General features: G+C 48.8%; 8 protein-coding genes across 8 annotated transcripts, besides 8 other annotated features; all 8 read right to left on the bottom strand.

Moving 5' to 3' along the window:
- Window positions 1-331: 331 nt before the first annotated feature.
- TraAM80_06790 (ubiquitin-conjugating enzyme protein) lies at window positions 332-1297 on the bottom strand (the record flags this gene model as incomplete). Its single annotated transcript, XM_029383618.1, has 1 exon — window positions 332-1297. The coding sequence occupies one exon, from the start codon at window positions 1295-1297 to the stop codon at window positions 332-334; it is 966 nt and encodes a 321-aa protein (XP_029236572.1).
- A 404-nt stretch (window positions 1298-1701) lies between these two features.
- Window positions 1702-4455, bottom strand: TraAM80_06789 (4SNc-Tudor domain protein; the record flags this gene model as incomplete). Its single annotated transcript, XM_029383617.1, has 1 exon — window positions 1702-4455. The coding sequence occupies one exon, from the start codon at window positions 4453-4455 to the stop codon at window positions 1702-1704; it is 2754 nt and encodes a 917-aa protein (XP_029236571.1).
- Window positions 4456-4925: 470 nt separating this feature from the next.
- Window positions 4926-7838, bottom strand: TraAM80_06788 (putative CLIP-associating protein 1-like; the record flags this gene model as incomplete). The annotated part of the gene is made up of 1 exon (XM_029383616.1): window positions 4926-7838. One exon carries the CDS (start codon window positions 7836-7838, stop codon window positions 4926-4928), a length of 2913 nt encoding a protein of 970 aa, XP_029236570.1.
- Window positions 7839-7995: 157 nt separating this feature from the next.
- Window positions 7996-8037: a microsatellite.
- Window positions 8038-8238: 201 nt separating this feature from the next.
- Window positions 8239-10077, bottom strand: TraAM80_06787 (uncharacterized protein; the record flags this gene model as incomplete). Its single annotated transcript, XM_029383615.1, has 1 exon — window positions 8239-10077. One exon carries the CDS (start codon window positions 10075-10077, stop codon window positions 8239-8241), a length of 1839 nt encoding a protein of 612 aa, XP_029236569.1.
- A 1234-nt stretch (window positions 10078-11311) lies between these two features.
- Window positions 11312-11342: a microsatellite.
- A 408-nt stretch (window positions 11343-11750) lies between these two features.
- TraAM80_06786 (uncharacterized protein) lies at window positions 11751-12116 on the bottom strand (the record flags this gene model as incomplete). Its single annotated transcript, XM_029383614.1, has 1 exon — window positions 11751-12116. One exon carries the CDS (start codon window positions 12114-12116, stop codon window positions 11751-11753), a length of 366 nt encoding a protein of 121 aa, XP_029236568.1.
- Window positions 12117-12321: 205 nt separating this feature from the next.
- Window positions 12322-12341: a microsatellite.
- Window positions 12342-12379: 38 nt separating this feature from the next.
- Window positions 12380-12430: a microsatellite.
- Window positions 12431-12453: a microsatellite.
- Window positions 12454-12509: 56 nt separating this feature from the next.
- On the bottom strand, window positions 12510-15074 carry TraAM80_06785 (putative vacuolar proton-ATPase-like protein; the record flags this gene model as incomplete). The annotated part of the gene is made up of 1 exon (XM_029383613.1): window positions 12510-15074. The coding sequence occupies one exon, from the start codon at window positions 15072-15074 to the stop codon at window positions 12510-12512; it is 2565 nt and encodes an 854-aa protein (XP_029236567.1).
- A 342-nt stretch (window positions 15075-15416) lies between these two features.
- TraAM80_06784 (protein phosphatase methylesterase 1) lies at window positions 15417-16412 on the bottom strand (the record flags this gene model as incomplete). Its single annotated transcript, XM_029383612.1, has 1 exon — window positions 15417-16412. One exon carries the CDS (start codon window positions 16410-16412, stop codon window positions 15417-15419), a length of 996 nt encoding a protein of 331 aa, XP_029236566.1.
- Window positions 16413-16540: 128 nt separating this feature from the next.
- Window positions 16541-16558: a microsatellite.
- Window positions 16559-16989: 431 nt separating this feature from the next.
- Window positions 16990-17021: a sequence feature (G-rich).
- Window positions 17022-17092: 71 nt separating this feature from the next.
- TraAM80_06783 (uncharacterized protein) lies at window positions 17093-17716 on the bottom strand (the record flags this gene model as incomplete). The annotated part of the gene is made up of 1 exon (XM_029383611.1): window positions 17093-17716. The coding sequence occupies one exon, from the start codon at window positions 17714-17716 to the stop codon at window positions 17093-17095; it is 624 nt and encodes a 207-aa protein (XP_029236565.1).
- A 108-nt stretch (window positions 17717-17824) lies between these two features.
- Window positions 17825-17914: a microsatellite.
- Between the last annotated feature and the right edge of the window lie 24 nt (window positions 17915-17938).

Genomic DNA, 17938 nt, shown 5'->3' with positions numbered 1-17938 from the left:
TCTCCAACAAAACATGTCTGAAAGCGTCAAAAATTTGTTTGCCTGCACGCCGAAAGGAACACAAACTTGCACACACATAAATAAAACAACTGACAGGGGTTTAATGCTAAATGCAGGATCCAATGCGTTAATCTTGAAAAGACACCAGCAAAACCTGCATTGCTGTAAAGAAGGGGAAAAAATCATGGAGGAGACTACGCGTTAGTGACTGGAATAGTGAAAAAATCGTCTGCGTCGGTAATCTTTTCCGGCGGTACCTAAGCTTACCTTTTTCTTCCAACGCCCTCAGCAACCTCCTTCATTCCCCATTTGTTCTTTACCAAAGTGGGATTCACATTAACCGTTCCATCAGCGTTGCCACGTCACCCTTCACCTCCATAAGCATGCTGAGTAGTTCACTATCTGACTTCTCTGGCGCAACGTCCATCTCCCGAAGCTGGCGGAGTTCGTCGCCAAAGCAGTTCGGAGCTGTGTGCCCCTCGGGCTCGGAATCATCTTCGTAGTCCATTTCCACAGCAGAGATGTAGCTCACAGGGTACTCTACACGATCTTCGTGCTTCGGTGGGACAAAATTCGGTGGGAGCTCTGACAGCGACTTCTGCGCCAGCTGCTGACAGTGAGAGTTAAACGCCGCGCGGTCTTTGCGGTACTGAACCAACGCTGCAACGTTTGCGGGGGCACCGGCATCCTTTGGGTCAGGGTCGCTGAGCAGTGAGACAACTGACAATAGAACCGAGCGAATTGTTTGAATCGGTGTCCAGCGCATCATGGCCGTCTCTTCCGTATTCATCTCATCCTCGCCAGGCGGGTGAAGGATGGAGATGCACACCTTACCATCGGTGTAAACATTGGGGTGCCAAAAGGAAGAAAGCACCTTGAAAACAGGGGGTTTCATGGGAAACTCCTTTGGAAAACGAAGCTCCGCCTTGTAAATCCCTGGCGCGTACGGGGTGCCTTCTGGGCCAGAGAACCAGACCGTCCAAGTGAAGAGATCCTCCGATTCCACGCGGAAACCGGCAGGGGGACTTGTCGACAGCTCCCGCAGTTGCTTTTGTAGATGAGGAACGGCCGACATCGCCTGCTGAAGAGAATGAATTAAATAAGCGTCAAATATCCTGCTACAACGGGGTCTGAAAGTTCGCGTGCAAAACAACTTCAAACAAAACCTCATGACAAGAAAAAAGGAAATGTAGACAAGCAAACACCAACAATGCAGAGGCAGTTCATAGTAGAGGGATGTCAACTCCACCACATCCATCCATGTGCCTCCAGATTCGCATAAGCGAAGGCATTGCATTTTTTTTTCTTAATTTTTGGGTATATATATATAAAAAAAAAAAATCCAAGGACCCGGTTGTGTGTGAAGAAAGCGGCGAGAGTGAAAGTCAAAACGTGTGTGTGTGTGAGGGGGGAAGTGAAAAATGTACGAACAAATGAACACACTGATCACCCAAAAGTGCACCCCGTTCAACTTAAGTAAGTAGGGGGCACTCATTCCACGTAAGCAGCATGCTACGAGAAATACCAAGTCATCCTTTAGTCCCATCTTTTCCCTCCCTCTTTCCTACTGTCAATATTTATTTTGTTTCTGTTGTGGTTTCCATTTGTGGAAAGGCAGCCACATCCTAATTCACAAGCACTGTTCCTCACCAGTGTCCTGTTTCCTTCGCTTATATTTGTTTGCTTCTCGCCGCACTCTCCTCAAGCGTCCTCGCTTTCGTCGTCAATGTCGCCGTACTGCCACATCCCTTTGTGACCGCGTCGAGCGATGGTTTGTGCCGCCTCATGCCGCTGATACTCCATCGTATCAATCGTCGCTGTGGCGCGGTCAAGCAGCGCAACGCCCCGCTGCAACAAGGTCTCACTCAGTGAAGGAACATTCTCGTTGACGGTGACGGTGCAGTACACGAGACCCCTCCCGTCCTCATACACCTCCTTCGCGATGGCAGCGCCATCGGTGTAATCGTAGATAACGTCGCACGCATAATTGGCATATGTTTCAGCAGCCGGCACTTTCGATTTGAGGAATGCAAGGCGCACAAGGCGAGCCAGCGGCTCCAGGTCACGCAGGAGCGCAAACTCCGGACCACGCGGAATGTTTCGTACGTCCTTCACCCGTACCTCTGACATCGTGCCAAAGTCCACAAAAAGGACCGTGACAATTGAATCACCCTTTTTTGCGTGTAGTACCTTAGCACGATGCCACGTCTTATCCTTCTTGTACTGCGCAACCACGAGTTCGCCGCGTTTGGGTTGATATTCTCCACTTGACGACAAGACTTGTTTGGCAAGATCTTGCACTGTCTCCAGTCTCTGCTCCAGCTCCTCACACTGTTCCTGTAGATAGACAGAATATCCATCCTCACCCACCTCTGACAGCACACAAGGGAAAAACTCCGCCTTTGGACCAACACAGCGAGTATAAGACCCGACAACATTAGCGTTCCGTTCAGCCATAAGCTTCAGCGCACGCTGCGGAATGGAAGATTGGTTGGACCAAATATTCTTTTGCTCACTCTGCGCCTTCCGCTCCGCATCAATGAGCTGCTGGTAATAGGGAAGACGGTCCGCATTCGCCACCGTCCCCAGTCCTGCCTCTACCGTGGCCACCGAAAAGTTGGTGCCATCAGCAAGAAAAACAGAGGAGATAAAATTACCAACCTTGTCCGTCGTATGCACCTGAATTTCCACGTTAAGTTGTTGCAGCATACTCACTGCAAAGCTCTTTGACTCCTCTGCAAATGGATCGGCGGTCTCCGAATTATTTGCGGCACCCATAGGAGTGATGATTCCCGCCACTTTTACCGGAATCTGAAAATTCTCCTTCGGAATGTACACCCGGATAGAACTCCCGCCAAGCACCAGGTCCACAACTCCCTTCAATAGAGGAGGACGGTTGCCTTGCATACCACGTTGCAGAAAACTTAGGTAGTACTTCCCACGAGCACTGCCCAGGTGACTTAATTCAACAACCTTGTGCACCGGAGGTTTTCCCTTGCTGAAGGCTCCAAGACCTCGTTCACGGGCCTTTTCTGTAGCGCTCTGCAGCAAAGAAGCAGCGGCGCAAATATCATTCTTGCCGAGGTGAAAGGTTGCGTACCCCGTCTCCAGTAAGGAGACACCCACGTTCACTCCCGTCTCCGGGATAGACAAAAGAGCCACCGGTCGAACTTCTTTCGTCTCTGGAATTTGCCGCACGTACTCCACCTTGACAACCACGCGTTTACCAATGTAGTGGATGCGCAAAAACTCCCTCGCCTCCCACTCGTAGTCCATGTAAGTCACACGTGTCTCAGGGGAACGACCATCCTGTTCACGGGTGATATTCTTACTCGAGCGTACACCGGCGAGAGAAACGCGAATAAATTCCCTTGACTCATCTGAGCGCACAGTGATGGTGTCACCATTAACAATTTGCACCACCACAGCACTAAAGGACAACGGCCCCTTGTACTCCAGGCCTGTACTGCCGTTAGCGTTATTTACAGGCAGACCGGCAGCAGTGGTCGCAGCCATCCCATAATTGACTTGAAGGGTGTTTTTGTCTGTGGGTTCTTTCCAATTCTTCCAGATCCCCTGCCGCTTCTCCCGCGCTTCCTTTTCAGCAGCGTGTAATGCATCAGACTGACTTGTAAATCCCAAAGTCGCGCCATTTAGTTTTACAAACCCTCGTGAGAGTAGCTCACTTTGGAATACACCCGTGGAAGAAGTAACAGAACCAAGAATATTTCCAAAATCATCAATACCCTCAAAAAAAATTTTGACCCTGCGGTGCAATAAGTAACGTTCGGTATGAAAACGCGCCTCAGAGGCGACGGCAAAGCAGTCAGGATCCTTTACCGTCACACCAGGCATATGAACCGCTATGGGTGTGTCAGGAAAACTTTCCGCCAGGACCATGCAGACGGTCGGCAAAAGAACCTGTTCGACGCGCACAAGAACAGTTTTTCCCTTCAACTTTTCCCCCAACTTCGTTGTCTCGTCCACTGTAAGATCACGAAGCTTCCGCGTGTGCGATGCCGCATCGGGAGCAAAAACACCCTTCCTTGCCAGCTTTGCCTCATTCATAAGTGCAGAGTACTCCTTAAATAATGCCTTTTCCATACGGGCTGGGATGCGTTCCGGCACGGTGGCAAATCCATGCCGCAGTAGAAGCAGTGAGGCATCTTCTCCGCTTGCAAGTTTCAGGCGTCCAGCACGTCGTTGGAGTGCATCAATTACATAATCTTCAGTAAACTTTACAGGTTTTCCAATAAAAGTGGTGCGCATTAATTCCGCCGCTTCAAATGCAAAAGGATCCTCAGGTCCAAACTCAGCATTAGATGCACGACGAGCAAGTTTCGGGGCCTGAATAAAGCTTAGCGCTATTTGCTTTAGGTTAGGACCTTCAGGAGTGGGAGGGCCGAGGAGCGTCAGTCGATCGGCGCTATCCACTGCAAAAACAATGTAGGACATTCAATGGATTTCAATAAATGGTGATTGCAGTTCTCGTATTCCCACTTTGCAAAAGTATGTGCGTATATGCGGATACAAGGGCCCCCTTTAATGTTGTTTGCGTGTGTTCCTTTTCTTTCTTTTCGCACGTTTACTTATATAAAAAGTTGAATGTATAAATTTATGACTTTCCGTCTTCTGTGTTATGCTTGGAAGTAGTCTGCGTTGTCGCGCTTTGTTTGAAGACAGACAATAAGTCGATGGAGGCAAGGGCAAGGTATAAAAAGATGGGTGAGACAGGCATGCGTGTGCGTGACGAGAGACTGCGGCAGCTGCCCAAGAACTATATATATAAACGTGTCATCCCATCCCCTCCAGCAACAACACCTGCAATTGCGTGATAAAAAGAGTTGGAAGAGAGACAACCGTTTCTAGTGTACAAAAGGAGCATCTACACAATGGAGAGAGGACGGACTCAGTGCACCTCTAATCTATAGACAAGCCGGTTCCGGTAGTCCCATGGCACGCATCTCACGCGTCAAGTCGCGTTCTTGGATCGTGTCGTGCACCCCCGGCATACGTTCAGATGTTATCTTGTTATAGTAGAGTGAGACGAGTTTGCGTTGACTGGCTGTTAGGCCCACCAAGTAGGGAAGGACGGCAGTGTCTAGGCTCATCCATATAGAGACAACCACAAGAACTGCGGTAAGACGAACCTCGGTAACGGCGTGCCGCAGAGCCTGAAGAACGACACCGCACAGACGGGAAAAGACAGGTTCACTTACAACACCTGAAGTAGCAGAATCCTGCGGGGCCACATATTCGTTAGAAGGGTCCTGCACCAAGACGATGCCTCTTCCCTGTCGAGCAAACAGGTGTTCTACGGATTCGAGTAGCATCAGCCAACCGCTGCTACTGTACCCACTGTCATCAGATAACCAATTTTCTAAACTCATGGCAACTGAATTCAAAATGTGATCTATGGGGTAAAGACGGCCACTAAAAATCGTTTGCAGCACAGCTGTGGCCTCGACATGCACTTCAGGGAAGACATCATCTATTCCCACACGTGCAAGAAGAACAATCCGTTTTAAGCATCGGGTAACAGGTCGCTGTAGGACTTTTTGTTCAACTACGGTGCGAAGAACAAGAATCCCTCGACGCCGCACAACATGATTGGGCTCACATGACTGAGAAATAAGTCTCTCGAGTTGCATTAGCAGGTGTCCGAAAACATCTAACCACGGTGTTGGGTTCACTGCAATCATACTTTGTACTCGGTCAAGAACAGCGCAGACGTCCACCACTCCGTATGTTTCGTCCAAGCGAACGAGAAGATCACTTGGGTCATCGCTTTTACAAGCGGGTTGGCAGGAGGATGGTGCCCCTACAGGAGCAATTGAATCACGGTGAGTGAAATCACGAGTTCTCAGTAATGACTCACGCTGAGAGGACCGTTGCAAGGTTGGCGCACTTACCGAACCCAGCCCTTCACAGTTGGTTCTTTGTATTTTCTCCAACCCACCATTTGCTTGTTCGTTGGCTGATGAAACATTACAAACCTTTTTGTAATCCACCTCCTTTTTGACAGAAGAAGAAGCAGAATGGGTCTGTCGTCCTTGCCCTCGCACCATCCGCTGTCGCTCAATTCCTGGACCACACTTTGGGGAAGTGCCACTGCTGTGCCTAAGTTTCTCTGCAAATGGGGAGCAAATGTGCAAAGGGGCATGCTGCAGCGGTCTCTCGCCCGTCACGCGACGCCGGCACTCCTGTGCGAGGTGTGGAATGGTGGGCTCTAACGTCTCAACGAGGGCATCGCGCTCAATCGGTGATAACTGAAGCAACGTTCGTACGAAATTCGTCTCTGCCGAAACATACAGTGCAGCAAGAGAAGAAATGGCAGCCTTGTATACATCACCTCCCTTTCTATTGCTCCTTAAACACTGTAAGAGATGCGTCATGGCCAGAGTCATTGGCGAGGATTGTTCAAAATGAGCAGCATGTTGCTCATAGAGGTACTGAGCATATTCCACCGCGTGCACCTTAACCCTGGGGGCAACCACATCGCCGAGTGTGCGGTAAATGGCGCGAGCCACGTCATCCACGGCATTCACCTGAATGATGCTAGCAAGATGCTCCCGCGAGGCATTTGACAGCGCCTCCTTGTTCCCACTCATGTTGACAAGGAGCGCGGTTACCACGTCCGGCAAAACCACCTTCAATAGGGTAGGAGAGGTACGCATTACCACCTGCAACACCTGAAGTGCCATTTGTGCCACCCGAGAGTTGGGGTCGTTTAGACGCGGGATCAGCAACCTCACAGATTCCGCCTCTTGACGAAAATGGAGAAACCCTTCAGAAAGGCGTCGTAGCCCCAAAAGACGTTCAGACCACAACGTACTTTGAAGTGCATCGTGCACCAACGCCCAACTCTCCGCCACGTCTTCTGTCATCTTATTTTCCCCCTCCGGCGCCTTCACGGCAATGTTCCCGTGACTATTTGTTACAGAGAGAGAAATATGTGGTGGCAATAACAACTGCTCCACATCCTCAGAATATCCACTTGCTGTCTTCGTCGTTTTTGTCACCGCAACCGGGGTTTTCCCAACAACGGCGGCATCTTTTGTATTTGGTGCTTGCGGGAAAATTTTGCGGGCCAATGATCGCTTCACTGGGTTTTCCATCCCCTTGTAAAGCCTCTCCGCCGCCTCTGGCTCACTAGCATGAAAGGTCCAAAAACACGACCGGGCACATCGTCGCGTCTCTTCATCTGCGTCGGACAATGCAAACCGCAGCACCCTGCAGATGGCATCAATAGACTTTGAAAGCGGAACGTCGCCATCATCATTCTGGCCCTGCTTCATGACAACTTGGAGTACACCAAGGGCATTTCGCCGTGTTGCCGCGTGCCGGGCAGTACAGCCGCGAAGAAGTTCTGCAAATGCTGCAGGCCCAAAACTATTCGTCCTTGCAAGTGCCCCCAACGTCCCTACTGCGGACAAAAGTGAAACACGATTGGTGCGCATTGTTAGCTGCAGCAAGGAAGGAATAAACCACTCACTCGCAGCTCGCCACGCAGTGCGGTTGCTTGAGTGTTCCGCAAACGCAACCACAACGGCACATGCTTCAGTGCTCAACAGTGTCCGCACCTCTTCAATGTGATGCTGTAGCGGAACCTTCACGTACATGCCCATCAGTGAAAGAAACCCGCGACATTTGGAGACATCGCCGCGAGCAAGTTTGCAAAGTTGTCGCAGTGCTACAAGACGCTTATCCCAGTCGTTCGTGTTCGCGGTGCCCTGCACGGAGCAGCTAAGAACGTCGCAGAGTCTCCGCAACTCTTCGGCGAACTCCCGATCACTCAGCTTAGTGAAATCCGGGTCGTCGCAGCCATCTGACTGCATCGTTGCACGATGTTTGCTCCTTGCAACCCACCTTTTTTGCGGCCGTGTCTCCGGTATCCTCTGGGCGTGTTGGCTCCAACGGGAGGAGGAGAAAAAACAAAAACAAAAAACGTGTTTCGGAGGCCTACGGCAGACGCCCCTCATTTCCAATGTAAGCCAACAACAACAAGAGCAACAGAAACGGGAAAAACAAGACAACGAGGAAACGTTCAACCAAACCACGAAGGGCGTCAATAGTAACAAGGAACAACATATCCTCTGATATGCATGCAAGGAGGACTGGAGAGACCAAACAAAAACATGCAGCGAGTAGCGAAAAGAGAAAAAAGAAGATAAATCGTTTATTTTCCAACCATGGAACCTAATTGACGTGGGCATGTGTCACAGAAAAGATCCCGTACTAATGTGACAGCAACTCAATTGCCGCCGCCTTCCCTAAAGCCATAGCGGTGGAGACAGAACCAGACCGTAGTGTGTCACAGCCACCGGCCCTCCACCCCATCTCCCCCACTGCCGAGCAGTCGCCAATAAAAACATTTTGAGTGCCTGACAGGCGAAAACTTTCATTCGCATTTGCGAGTGACGCCGCACAGGAGCCACTTCCAAAACCCAACCAGAACGCATGTCGACGAATGTATGCATCCATGTACGCAGGGCTTCTTGAAGATTCCGCTGCCCATGCCACCAAAGCCGGTGCATTGCTGCGTTGTTGTTTGGTGAGCTTCGATGGTAGAGTTCGCGTCAACTTCACGTATTGAACGGCAAGTGTGGGGTCTGCGGTCAGTGTAGCATCAACCGCCTCCTGCCCGCTTGAGAATCGCGTGAGTGGCGGTTTACCCACAATTTTTCGACAGAGTTGCATGCCGTCCATGAAGGCCGAGGACACCTTCGCCAACAGTGCGCTGGACAACACAGAAGAAGGGGGTGAAATAACTCTATTAAGGTAAGAAGAGGATTCTGCTCCCGCGTCCACAGATCCCTCTACAGAGTCCATTAACAGATCAAAGCAGAGGCCGTCCACACCGCGCAAAGTTATCAAGAACATGAATCCCTCTGCAAATGCACCAAGCATGCGATCCAGACCCAAGTGTCTATAAAGTGTGCGGTCGCGACCTCCAAAGGGCAAGAAGAAGACGACCAGTTCCGCACAGGTACCAAGTGAAGGCACATCAACGACCGCCAACGTGTCGCATACGGAGTTAAGAAAAGGCCCTCGTCGCGCTATCCACCATGCCATGTGTGCCTTAAAGGAACGGAGATTTCGACGATCGTCCGACAGCCCAGGACGGGCTCGAAAAATTAGTGGCAACGCAATGGAATCACGAACTGTAAAGTGCTCCTGTAGCTTCGGAAAAACGTGCCTAATAATCCGTGCTGTCCCAACAATACCGGCGGACAAAATGACGCCTCTTCGAACAGCCACCTTAAAGGTGCGTGAATCCAGCGACCGGCAGTGAACACTTGTGACGATGCCTTTGTCATCCAACGAGAGGCCCGTAACCTCACAGCCCTCCAAAAGAGAAAACCTGGAGTTGTGTTTCTGCAGCAAATAGTGTGAAAGTGGGAGGCGACACCCATCTTCATCAAGACGAAGTAATCCAGGGAAGACACAGTTGCGGACATACGGCGCTGAAAGGGTGGAATAATGTTTGTTTTTCAGCACCGCGCCAGAAGATTCTGCAAATGCCCACGACAACGGATTTCGGCCAACCGAAAAAGTATGAGGGACAAAAACCTCTTCTACAGGCTTCACTCCAACAGTCACAGGAATAGGTGGGAAGTAAATGGCCCAATCCATGACGGAAGTACCTCCCACTGCACATCCTCTCGGATACGGTGCGACGGAGGGAACACCCTCATCATTTCCACTCACTCCTTGACGCAAAGGACAGTTCACGTACCATCTGCTGTCCAGCTTTGATCCCACAAGTTCCACGGCGTACGACAGCAACTTATCCATGTGTGCAATACCAGTGATGGTAACGAAGGGGCCCGTAGAGGGAGAATCCATGCCACGCTCAACGAGAAGCACCGAGGCGTCTTTTTCACGCTCCATTAGGCACTGAGCCGCGGCGAGACCACCTGGGCCAGCACCAACAACAATGAAGTCAACCTGTAGATCCTGAAACGGCCGCCGCATTACATTGTAGGGCCTGTGAACGTACTTTGAGCGCAACCGCAATTGCCAAAGCCAACAGAAAAGAAACCCCACAAGGGCGACAATCCACGCGAGTAGCATCGTATGCGTTACTGTGAAGATATATTATATAAAGACGTTCGCCTAAGTTCAACAGCAAGAAGCAAAAAAATAAATAAATAAAGGCGTGTGTTTAGATCGTAGAGGAGTGTATCACCTTCTGTTGTGTGCGTGGATGTATTACTCCCAGCACACAGAATAAAATAAAACAACAACAACAAAATATCTTCATTTAAAAAGCAGAAGAACAGGCATTAAAACAAAAAGACAGGTAATGAGAGATAATGCGTGCGCAGCTGTTGACAATACGCACCATGACACACATAAAAAAAAAAAAAAGATAACAGTAAAATACTCCGCGCAGATAGGTACACCTCCAGTAACAAATTTGTTCCGGATAAAAGCATTGCATTCGTTTTCTCCCTTTTCCTCCGCGCATTAAAGCCTTTATTTCCCTTCATTTTACCTTTGTTTGTTTTGTTTCTCTTTTTCTTGTTGGAGGAGAGACTTGTGGGCATTTTATTTATTTATTTTTCGCCTTCCTCATCTTCTTTTGTACGCACGCGCAATATATATATATTATCCCTTTCATATTTCCGTTATTACCTCACTTCTCTCTCTCCTCCACACACATCTATTTATCTCTTCGCCTCTAGTTTCAGAGAAGATGCTTTTTTTTTTACCACGTTTGACTCTTACTTCTTCACGTATATCGTCTCCTCTCTCTGTTTCGAGCACCCCCCCCCCGTCCAACGCGCAGATTCGCGCCTGCAGTTTGCAGAAGGGTTCACCGTTTTCCCCATGCGCACGCACCCCTCACCATGCGTGCGTGTTCCTCCCGTATTTACCGGTACCTCTTTGCCTCGTCGCCACCTGTCTAGGAATAAGAAATTAAAACCTCGCTGGGGGCAACTGAAAAAGGAAGTAAAACATATTTAAAAAAGAGGAGGAAAAAAAAAACTAAACAAATAATCAAACACCCACATCCATCCGGTAGTGTGCTTCGGTGTAAATGCTCTCATCCGCGTGTTTTTTCCACACCCTTCATACACGTATTTAATAAAATTGGTAAATAAAGGTGCGCGCGATGAGGGGGGACAAAAAGATGAGGCGTACAGGTATGCGAGGATGTGTGTGGGAGAGAAGGGGGTGGTACGTCACGGACAACGGGGTGACCTTCAAACAACCAACATACACCCCAACACACCCTCGTCTATACATTAGCCGAAACAAACATTGAAGAACTAATTTGCGCCAAAGACAGTTTTTTTTTGAGAAAAAAAAAAAAGGAAAAAGGAAAAGAAAAAGGGCGGTAAAAAGGACGACGACAGAAGCAACGTCCACTCCAATTCAAACCGTCCTTTTGTTGCCACGGTCGAATGTCATGTCTGCACCCGCCAAAAAAAAAAAAAAACCACTGATTCTTTCCCACCTGCATTTCTTCCCTCCTTCACACACAATAAATCACGTCCGAAGTAAAAACGCTATAATAAAAAAAAAAAAAATGAGAATAAAAGTGGTAAATGGAAACAATTCCTCATCCGGGCGCACCTGCACTAACCTGCATAAGGACGGGCATCCATCCACTCAGTGTATGCGCACCTACACACTACTCAATTTCATCACTCCGTTTTCGCTCTAATACTAACAAAAGCAAACAATACACAACACAATTCAAGACCTTTAATAAAAGTAAAAAAGGAAAAAAAAATGCATCAACGTTTTTTTGTTTTAGCATTCTCAACAACACCAAAACTGTAGTTCTCAAGCGCCTCCAGGACGCCGTCAATAACCATGCTCTCGTACTCCTTCGGAATCAGAAGGTGACGGCGGCTGAGGGTGAGGCTGTAAAGGTTCTCGTCGCCGTTTTTGTGACAACCTGAGCGCATGTGAGACAAAGTCCAACGGTGGGACCTCAACAACTGGGCGGTGGTCATTCCTGGCACTATAGACATCTCGCTGTGTTGATACGACGGTATGTCAGAAGAGTTTGAATGCGTGTCGTCCACGTCTTCCGATCCCATGAAACTGGGAACCTGGAATAAGGGATGGTTATTGCTCTCAAGCTCCAATTGGTGCATCTGGGGTTTCCTTGGAAAGTTAAACACTGGACTCCACGCGCGTGAGAAGAAAAAGAAACAGAGAAGGGCACAGAAACGCCACATGAGAGCTTCACATCATCGCTACTTCTTTGGGTGCAGGTCACCGGCGAACAGTACAAGAGTAAATGCCAATAAGACATAAATGCATGACACTCGTGTAGATGGACCGCTACCTGCATACGAGCACACACACACGCACACACAGGTAACTTCTCCGCGTCAAACCTCCGAACAGAAGAGGGAGAAACACAAAAAGGGAAAGCAGCAGCAACAACAACAACAACACCAACACCAAAAAACAAAAAAAAACAAAAAACACGGGTCTCCCCACCGGAATAGATGCCATAATAACACTAAAGCCTCTTGTAGCTCCTACTCTGCTTGGGCAGCCAATCCAAATGGTTCATACGCCAGGCCATCACCGATATAAAACTTGTTGTTAAACTCCACCCAATGTAATCGGAGCGCATGCAGGAAAGCAGAAAGGGCCTCCATCCCCACAAGCACCGCCAGGGTCACCCCAAGCCAGACGGCAACTCCTGCAGCAATAAAAACACCAGTTGTATCTACATTAAGCACCTTTACCACCGCAAAGGTAAAGAAGACCTCGGACAGTTGAGCGTGCGCCAATGAAAGAGCCCACAATCGAAGATACGATGCAGTATTCGATACACATCCAAGAACGTACTCGATAGTATCTATCATATAATGAATAATAACCTCAGATAGGTTAAAAGGATGCTCCGTCTCCATATCACCAGCTGTATGATCCGTAGCAGCAGCATGAGCATCACCAATACCGTGCTGAGCATGCTCAGCAGATGCTTCTTCAAAGCGACCATTGTCTGAAACTACATCTGAATGATCTCTCCACTCAGCTTCTAAACCACCTGGAGAGAGACCACTCCGATGCTCAATAGAAACGGCGGCTGTTTGTTCCTCGTTCATAAATGAATTACTCATATTTATTGCCGATGAAATATGGTCTGAAAATGTGCAATACTCCCTAGACACTCCTATGTGTTTACAGGCCTCTAGAAAAGGCATCATAATTAACATCACAGGAACCATGGCAAAGGCTGTAAGTAGTAGTATGACCTGAACCAATGTCTGACCCCTATAAAGAGGTTGTGTCACAGTGCCAGGCTGTAAGAAGAAGTTTGTCATCATTTCCAGGATACTTGGCGCCTCACTTGTGTTCTCCCAACTGGTACACCATTTCATCACGATAGCAAGCGACATGTAACCAAATGTGGAAAGCAGAAATACCACCTTAGGGATGAAGAGAAACAAAGCCTTGGAAAGGTCGCGATTGTATATGTAATTAAGGAGCGATATAATGTTTCCTACGAGCATCTGAACCACCCCAACAATGACTGCACACTTCATTTTGACAGAGTTGTAAAACTCCAACTTGTTCTCAGTCTCTGTCCACGCAACATCAAGTCCCACTGGATAAACACCCGTCCTATTGTTCATGCCTAGTGGGTGAACGGTCCCATTTTGTTCGTCAATGGGGGGCCAGATGTAGGCGCTAGAAAACGGTCCAATCGAGAACCCAAAGAAATCGTTGTAGAGAGCCCCCATGTAAATTGAAAAGAGTCCCATCAGCAACAATAAGTAGCGCCCACCAAAAAGCATGGCAAACATTTCATTTAAATGGCAGCCGTTCCAACTGTTTTCCTTCAAGACCAAATAAAGAGCAAAAAAAAACAACAACATGCCGTGACCAATATCACCATACATAATGCCGAATAAGTACGGAAAGGTCACAATTGTAAAAACTCCCGGGTTTACTTCCTTGTATCGTGCTGTGCCATAACTATCCACGAGACTCTGGAAACCGCACGTAAATTTATTGGTCTCAAAACATGTGGGAGGATTACTTTGTGAGGGGTGAGTTAAGACCACGGAAGCCACATTGCCTGCAGCCGTGTGCACGGCTTCCCTTATAGCTGTACGAAGAGCCTCAGCATGCTTTCGTGGAATCCATGCAGAGGCAGTGCACGTAGAACCACACACAATGCACAAATTCATGATTGTGAAAATCTTCTTCTTCATTTGAACAACTTGAAGAAAAGTGGAATGGACGCGAATATGCTTTTGAAGCAGCTCCACTTTTCGCAGCTGCATCTGCTCGTACATGTGTTGTAGCTCTTTCATTTCGCGTTCATGTTCTTCCCGCGTTGTCTGCGAGACTTCCCTCAAAGAATAAATGGTCGCTCCAAGACTGAGGATGAGACGCTCTACCCGCTTCTGTACAGCAGGCGAAGAGGTAAATACTGCGAAGGGGGTTTTGGCAATACATCGCTCGCCAGTCAATGGGTCAAGAAGCATAACGTGCTCGTTATCCAGCTCGATGAGGGTGTTTCCTTTGGTTGCACGGTATGTCATTGCGTAAATAACCTCCTCTCGGGTTGCATCCACCATCCCTAATACGTGCGGTGTCTGCAAGAATGCATCAGAAGGTTGCGAAAGGGGGGATGGCAGGAAATTCTGCATTTGTGTGTGTAGCAGAGACAATTCCATGCGCAAATTCATCTCACGTCGCAGACCCTGAAGCGAGGCATTCACAACTTTTAATTCTTCCAGCAAGGCATCCACCGCTTCTTCATCCTCAATCACGGTGCCACACAAAAGTCTTCTGACATCGTCAGGGCTACCCAATGCGGGAAGCTCCTGTTCGTTCACGTCCATCTCCCTCTCCAGTTCTGCCTTGATTATAGAGAGCTTTCTCTCCAGCTCGTCACATCTACGAATTTCAGTTGTGTATGGCCGCATAAAGGCGGTCTCGCTGCCATTCACATCCACAAATTGCGCCTTTCCAAGCAACCCAATGGAGACCACTGTGTCGTACAGAACCTCCCGTTGTGTGACGATGTCAAGACGAATCATGTCCTCTGAGCGCCACAGACCGCTTGCCCCTTCACGTGGCATGTTTTCTTAGTTCCTCTTGCCTGTATTGCTGGGATTGGAGTACGCACGCAGCCACACGCCTATATATAAGAAGGGAGAAGAAGGTGAATGCGTGGATGAGTAGTCAATGCCAAAAACGCGACAGAAGCAATATGCTCTGAAGCAGAAGAAATAATAACAACATCAGTAACAAAACGGAACAAAAAAGGGACGTTGCTGCAATAAACGTGCGTGGTCCATGCAAAATAAAAATAATAATATCTCCATCCCGCTTCTACCTGCTTCTCCTCAACTTAAATATCCCAACTACATTTACAACGAGAGGCAACGTACCCCGACGCGCACGCCTACTATTTTCGCCTGCTATGTTTGTCTCCAAAGATTGTTTCGTAATTTTACCATCATTGTTTCAATCCTCTTAATGAAACGGCGAAGCTTTGAGGCGAGGACGGCCGGCTGATCATCCATGACGTAATGTCCACACCCACCGCCGAGAATCTCGAACTGGAACTTCCCCTGCATCTGGGCAAGAGTAAGGGCATCATCAAGGCGCTCGGCATTGGCAAGACAGAGCATCTTAGGGCACGGCAAACCAACAAAAGCGTCATCAAGTCCGTTAAACCACCCAGGCCATACAGACGACATTGCCTCTAGGTTAGACTTCCATTCGTAGTGGTCCCCCACACGTTTTAGTAGTGGAGGCACTGTTACTGCCGCTCCGGTAGCCGTTGTCATGCCACCACGTTGCAAGAACCAACTTTGTGCCTCTGCCACATCAGAGAACTGATGTGGACGGTTCTGAAGAAATTTGTTCATGTATCGCAACGACATCCTCGCGGTGCCCTCCACCACATCAAGCACCACCACCCCCCCCACCATGTTCATCAGGTCCTTGGACTTACTCAGAGAATTCACTGCCACTGAACCTCCCAGTGAATGACCCACAACGTACACGCGGGGTGTGTCGGGGAAGAGGGTGCTCTTCACAGTGCGCAATATGGCACAAAAATCGTCCGTAAGCAGCTGCAAGGTGAGATTCGCCTCCCCACCGTCAAACGTTGAGTCTCCATGGCAACGCATATCATATGCAACCACACGAACAATGCCCGTAGGTTCTTCGGAATTCGGCCCGACACCATCCCCCTCGACCTGCTGCAGATGCATCAAGTGGGTGGAAAGTAGAAAAAAACTAGAACAGCTCATGCCGGCGCCGTGTACACAAAAGAGCAGAGGAGGGGGCGTCTCCCCCCGCCGAGTATATTCCTCGTCAATGCCACCAAAAACAACAACGTGAAATTTGTCGCCTGAAGGCAGCATGATGTCATGGGCCTCATGGGGCGCGACGGTGTGCGAGTCCATCCTCACTCCAAAATCTAGACTATTCGGGTAAGTAGGGAGGTCGGGAGTCTCGCCGTCGTTCCAAGGCTACGGTGCCCTAAACTAGAAAGAAGTATAAATGTCAATAATTCCAAAATGGAGCAAACCCCATATATATATATATATATTCGCCTAATCAAGGTTCTTCCCTTTAATCCAACAAAAGGGAAGGGGCAAGAATGGAAGAGATGACAGTTTGCTTCAGTGTGCGCCCAACGCCTCCCAATTAAGGAACAAATTCGTCCCACACACTCCCCAGTAATCAAATTAATTCATAAAATTAACCGTTCGTAACCGGGCTCTCTCTGTAAATTCACAACGTGGCAGTCGTTACAACCCCATTCCTCTGCTGGATGAGTATCAGCAATGAAAAATTGCAGCAGGAAACACAGCTGCGCTTGTGCTGCCTTCCAACGCAGCTGCATCATCTCATTCACTCCAGTTGGTTGCGCATGCGTTCCGCATGCTTCTCGGAAAGAACAAAAAGAAAAACGTGAGAAGAGAACGCGTGGAGGCGGTTGAAAGTATGAAATCAAACATGAATGAACACCTGCTAATTCCCCCCCCCCCCCCTCCTCCTCCTCCTCCTCCTTAAAGGTGCCAAGAAGGGACCAAAGGTCATAGAAGCATGCCTATTAGACCATTTCACAGAGAAGCGGAATCTATTCCAGCGAATTCAGCAACATTGAGCGGTGATAAGTTCTCTCAGCATCCCGCAGAAGTTTTTCAAGTGCATACGTTTTTTCCAGACGTCCGCGTGCTATTCGCTCCTTTACGGCCAGCAGCTTTGCAAATTGCCGCTGCTCCACGCAGCGCAGAGCGTTGATCTCCTCTGTGCGCCGCCTTGTGGCATGCAGCACCTCTTGTGTGCACTGCAACGCCTCTAACACCACCGCCGCATCCGCGTACTCTTGGCTTTGGCCTTCTCTGCACTGCAGTTGCAACTCCAGGTTCAAAGACTCTGTGAGAAGTCCCTCAAAACGCAACATCTCACAATCCGCCGCTGTGTCTGGTGAGCGTCTCCGCTTTCTAAGGGAAAGACTTGAGCTCTGAGTGGCTAAAGACGAAAACAGATCCTTGCAAGCCGCATGTAACTCATTCCTGAATTTGTTATATTCGTCCATGTTTATCCGCTGAAGTTCTAGCAAGGCGTGACGTTTCTCGCCGTACGCACTCTTTTCCCCCTGGTCGCACTCCGCCTCGTGGCGCACCATTGCACGCGCCTGCATCAATTTCCGCTGGCAAGGCACCTTGTCCACGTAGGGAAGAATTAGTGACCCCGACATGAGATACACTTCTTCGTTGTATTTAATGGGGTATGCGCATCATTGTTGGATGTGGTGCGCAGATGCACATTCCGCATGTTTGGCAAAAGAACGTTACCAAAACGAAGGAACAAAAAAAAAAAAGGGATAGATAGAAAGGGGAAAAAGGAAAAAAAAAAACAAGACAAACAACTAACAAAAAAGGCAAAAAATACAAAAGGAAAGACAATACTACAAATAAGG

The sequence above is a fragment of the Trypanosoma rangeli genome (assembly GCF_003719475.1).
Source record: "Trypanosoma rangeli strain AM80 chromosome Unknown Tra_15.4_contig_00258, whole genome shotgun sequence".
Classification (NCBI taxonomy): Eukaryota; Euglenozoa; class Kinetoplastea; order Trypanosomatida; family Trypanosomatidae; genus Trypanosoma; species Trypanosoma rangeli.
The sequence above is the reverse complement of the archived record's forward strand: the minus strand, read 5'-3'. Positions and strand labels throughout refer to the sequence as shown.